The sequence below is a fragment of the Buceros rhinoceros genome, unplaced genomic scaffold (assembly GCF_000710305.1).
Source record: "Buceros rhinoceros silvestris isolate BGI_N320 unplaced genomic scaffold, ASM71030v1 scaffold24834, whole genome shotgun sequence".
In the NCBI taxonomy this organism is placed as follows: domain Eukaryota; kingdom Metazoa; phylum Chordata; class Aves; order Bucerotiformes; family Bucerotidae; genus Buceros; species Buceros rhinoceros.
Window position 1 is genome coordinate 1 of NW_010407974.1, and position 4866 is coordinate 4866.

A 4866-nucleotide genomic window follows, 5' to 3' on the forward strand; every position below is an offset into this window, starting at 1 on the left:
GCCCACGTCCCAGGCGAGATCGACACCCGCGTGACCCCCGGCCGCCCACCCAGCCCCTACCTTTTGTTCCAGATGTGCCCTGCGCAGTGACACCCGTTGCTCCAGCTTCTGGAGCTCCCGTTCATGCTGTGCTTCTGTCTGCATCTTAATTTTGCTCTGGTACGCGTTGAGCAGCTCCATCTCCTGCTGGAGTTGCAGTCTCAGGGCTTGGCATTCTGCTTCCTGGGCCTCGTCCAGCCGTAGCTGTAAGATCAGGGGAGGCTGAGGTTGGCCCCGAGGAACAACCTGCTCCCCACTGGGGTTGTGCAGGCGTGTCGCAGGCTGCCCAGGGCAGTGGTGGAGTCCCCATCCCTGGAGGGGTTCCCCAGCTGTATGCAGGTGCTGCTGAGGGACAGGGGGGACTCCGAAAGGTCTTTTCCAACCTCAACAATTCTGTGAGTGCCGCCCGAGACATCATTTAATTGTTAGGAAGACAACCCCCTTGCTCAGCGGCCAGGACAGGGAGAACACGGTGTGCTGCAGGGAGCGGTGGCCCTGCTGTACCCTCCCCTCCACACACCTCGGTCAAGGGGCCCCAGCCCAGGGACAGGAGGCCCTGGATGCTGCACCTACCGCTTGCGAGGCCATCATCTCATTGATGCTCTGCTCGTACTGCTCTGCCAGGATGGCGAGCTTCCTCGTCTGCTCGTCCTTCAGGCTCTTCAGAATCGTCTTGTGCTCACTCTTTGGAGTTACTTCCAGCTGGTGATTCTTCAGTGCTTTGTACTGCTTAGTTTGCACTTTGCACGTGTCCTGGAACTGCTTTTTGATCTGCATTTCCATAGCCTGCCAAGGAAGGGACGACGTGAAGAGCACGAAGAGCTTCGGGGATGGAGAGGTTAGAGTACACCCGAATGGGCGGCTTGGTGAGGGACAACCACAGCTCCCCGAGCTCTGCGCTGCCTCCTGCCCCTGCGCCCGGGTGAGCTGCGCACACAGCGATTAATGAGCAGTGCCAGGCCCTCCCAGCACTGACCACGGGCCAGGATCAGGACCTGCTAAGCCCTCCTCGGCCCTGGGCGGCTCTATCGCCCACCCCCACCTCTCACGGGTCGCCCAGCCCATCACCCTGCCACCTGCCTCCCAAAAAGCACTTCCTATTTCAAGGCCCCTGCAGAGCCTGCAGGTCTGAGAATGACAGAGTGCCTTTCTGGCCGTTCGGAAGAGGAACGGAACCCTCCCACAGCAAGCAGCGTGGAGGCTTCTAACCACCCTGCAGCCGCACTGGGACAGGGCACAGCCCCTGCACTCACTCCTTGTTGACTCTGAAAGCAAGGAAGCATCACCCAGCCCCTTTCCAGATCCAGGTTTACAGGCTGACACCAGCGAGAGCCTGAGGAAAGCACAGCTCGCTGAAGCTAACTAACACTTTGCTAAGGACTGGCCTGTCCTTACCCCGCAGCCTCAGCCACGCTTAGAAAACCCTCAGCGAGCCCTCCGCTGGGATAGCCCGCGACAGCCCGACCCAGCGCAGCCCTGCGCAGAGGGCAGGGCCGCTGGGCAGAGCACACAGCGCTGCTGGGGAGCGGTGGTTCTGGAGGAGGCAGCGAGCACACGGACCAGCCTGCCTGGCAGGACAGAGGCTGGAAGAGGAGGAAGAAAAGCTCCCAGCACCTTCAGGTTCTTTGGTTGCTGCCGGAGCTCCATGAAATGCTTCCTGTGCAGCTCCCGCTCTCGCCGCTTGTTGTATTCCAGCTGGTTCTCGAGCTCAGTCTGGTGCTGCAGCCGGATCAGGTCCATTCGCAGCTTCTGCAGCGTGTGCAGCTGCCGGTACTCCAGCTCGCGCGTCGACTCGTCGTGCCGGATCAGCATGGCGTGCTCCATCTCCTTCTGGGTCCGCTTCTTGTTTAACTCCTGCACAAGGGGACAGCAGAGCACAAGACAACAGCTAAGGAGCGATTCTTTCTCCCCGAGATGCACTAGTGCGTTTGCGAGGCCAGGTGTGCTGGTCTAGATGACATCAGGGACGTCCATGTGACATGGGGAAACACACACCCAGCAGCACGATGAGAACGCGCTAAGAAAGCGGCCACTGAGCACCCACCCGTCCATCCATCTTCTCCCTTCACCCTGCTCCTCTGGCAGCACCCGTGTCCCCCAGGGAGTCTCCAGCAGGTGGCACTGGGACCACACACAACCCTCTGTAACCGCAGGGAATCACAGAGGCTTTAACGAACACATCCCAGGGTGCTCAGGGCTGGGTGACTGACTCAGGGGCTTCCGTGATGACAGAATCGGGCGCTCTTAATTACCTGCTTTAAATGACCCTGAGCCCCTGCTAGGCGCTGGGACACGAGGCTGCTCACCCCACTGAGGCTACAGTGGCCACAGCAGAGGTGAATGGCTCCAGCAGCCCACAGCAGGTAAGAACAACCTCTGAATTTACCACTGGGTAGAGGTGGCAGCTCGTTTTTAACAGGAGGACCCAGCGCAGTCCTCGCACGATTTTGCGACATGCACCTGAGAGTTCCTGCACATGGAGCCTGCAGTCTAGGAAAAACTCTGCTGAGTTACGAGCCAAGGAGGAGGAACATTCCGGATCCTCTCCCTGGCTGCTGTTCCTGTTTCTGTCTCAAGGTATCAGCAACCACCTGTGGAGCTGGGAGCCGGATCCAGCTCAGTCCCCTCAGGTGGGGATTACAGCTGCACCCCTCGCTGGTGGTCTGCTGGAAAGTCTCAGTTTCGCTCTCAGATCCTCCCCCACTTGTGCCAGGGCAGGCAGCGCACACAGCACATCGAGCTCCGCGGCGAGCTGTGGCACTAGTGCCTGCACCTGGGGACAGGGCGGGCAGCCTCCTCATGCCCCCCAGCTGATCTCAGGTCACACAGCGGGTGAATCAGGTGTCTGAGCAGTGATTTTGAACTAGTTACCGGGGACGTTATTTTCAGGAAATAAACACTTGGATCCTTCTGAAAATTAGGTTTCTCAAGAGCTTAAATACCAGAGCTCAGAGGGGTTTCCCGGTTAAAACGCCACGCTCAGGAACTGAATTCTGCCCTCATCCCACTCACAGAGCTCACGTGCTGCCCAAATCTGATTTGTCAGCCATTCATTTCCAGGGTGTCCGAGTTGGGACCCCGGGATGTGATCTGCAAAGCAGCTGAGCAGCCCCGGGCACATCCCAAGTCAAGGGCAGCAAAGCTCCGAACTGCAGGACGACATTAAAAGCATGTGGGGAAATTTGGTGGTAGGAAAGTATATGATTATTAGAAATTTCTGACCACTCACTCTCCGCTTTTACTAAAGCCCCTTGTCGTCTGAGAGACTTATCCAAAAATAACACTCGTGAAGAATTCAGAAACTACAGTGACTACCAGAGAACCACCTACACGAAATAATTCTTCCTCCAATGTGGTATTTGGCTAGGGGCAGCCTGTCAGGCAAGGGTTAATAACTAATGAGGAAAAGCAAGATGTGGACTAGCTTCTCATTAATGCTTTTCTCAGTTCTGTTTAGCAGCTGGAAACACGGAGACCTAGTCAGGCAGGGAACAGACACGAAGCAAAGCCGAGCGGGGAGAGGCTTGGGAAGGGAAGGAAGGAGTGTCGTACTTCCCGAATGTTCTGCTGCTCCATCTCGTGCCTCTTGATCATCGTTTTTCTCTTGAAGAAGCGGCAGTTTTTGTCGTAGAAGAGTCTCTGCTGGCTGAGAAGATGGGCCTCCTCTTCAGCCTGCGTGTGCTGCAGGTTCTCTTTGTGTTTGGATATCCTCTCTTGCTTCTCCTTCTTGGGCGTGCTGTGGTCCTCGTTCATCTCCTGCAGGCACACGGGGGCAGAACAAGACTTTCCTCAGGGTCACAGTGACACAGAACTGGGAGGACCTTCAGTCCCTGGCTGTCATTCGGTTCACAGGAGGACACAACACCCCAACTACACCATCAGTACCAGCAGAACCAGACTCGTCACCTGGCCGTGCCCAGCCCTGCTGCCTCTGGAGCAGTTTTATGACCCACCAAGGGTATCTCCAGGGCCACCCAGCGCAGCGGTGGACAGGCTGCAACACTCCACTGCGGGGGAGCTCTGACTACCCCAGAAAGAGACTGGCTCGACCCCTCAGCTCTCTTCCCAGCTCTGCACTTGTTCTACAAAGCAGTCCCGCGTGGGCTTACATTTTCTTTCAATGGGACTCAAACGCCGATAACCAGATCCCTGACAGGGCTCCTAGCTCTACGTTCTAAAAGCAAAAGATTTTTGTGACGTGGTGGGGACGCTGTACTCCAGTAGTGCAGTTTGGGACGGGTAAGTTTTATACTAAGTTACTTCTTTTTCTAATCCATATCAGCCATCACAGGGCTTTCAGTCAAGCAACATCTAAACGGCTGCTCTGATTATTTACAGCTTAATCAAAAAAGCCCCAACCAAAGAGATGAGGAGAAAGGGGAAGAGGACTCCTCTGTAAGCCCCATTTTCCCTCACCAGCCTTGGTTTCAAAGATTCTGCTCTACAGCAAATTGTGAAGGCACCTCTAGCACTCCTACAGACTGTTCTGGAAATGCTGCCAGATGCTCCCAGTTCCTCAAAGTTTACTTGCTGAGAACCTCAATTTGCTTCCAAGCATGATAGCAGCCCTTAAACCTCTGGGCTGGCCCAGGTTTATCACAACAAAAGTCTAGTTCATGTTCTCTCCACACCCCTTCAGCCCCGAAAATGATGGTTTCTTGCCTCTTTAATCTTTTCCTTGCAAAGTTTGTATTGTTTCTTCTGACTTTCTAAAAAGGTCGCCAGGTCTTTCTTTTGCTGAGCCAAAATCTGTTGCTGGAATTTCTTTTCATCTGCTGCAGCTGCCTTTGCCTGCAAGGCACAGAGAGGGGAAAAAAAAAAAAAAAA

The 4866-nt window shown here is 55.4% G+C and overlaps 1 protein-coding gene across 1 annotated transcript in view; it reads right to left on the reverse strand.

Moving 5' to 3' along the window:
- Nucleotides 1-60: 60 nt before the first annotated feature.
- The window catches only part of LOC104492199 (serine/threonine-protein kinase TAO3-like), a gene marked incomplete at its 3' end in the record, with an annotated part of 6315 nt that continues 1509 nt past the window's right edge, over nucleotides 61-4866 (reverse strand). The window contains exons 3-7 of the mRNA XM_010134718.1: nucleotides 4702-4830; nucleotides 3592-3795; nucleotides 1654-1893; nucleotides 613-825; nucleotides 61-243 (exon numbers count right to left, since the gene is read on the reverse strand). Of these exons, the coding sequence (XP_010133020.1) occupies nucleotides 61-243; nucleotides 613-825; nucleotides 1654-1893; nucleotides 3592-3795; nucleotides 4702-4830 (969 nt within the window). The remainder of the gene's footprint in view (nucleotides 244-612; nucleotides 826-1653; nucleotides 1894-3591; nucleotides 3796-4701; nucleotides 4831-4866) is intronic.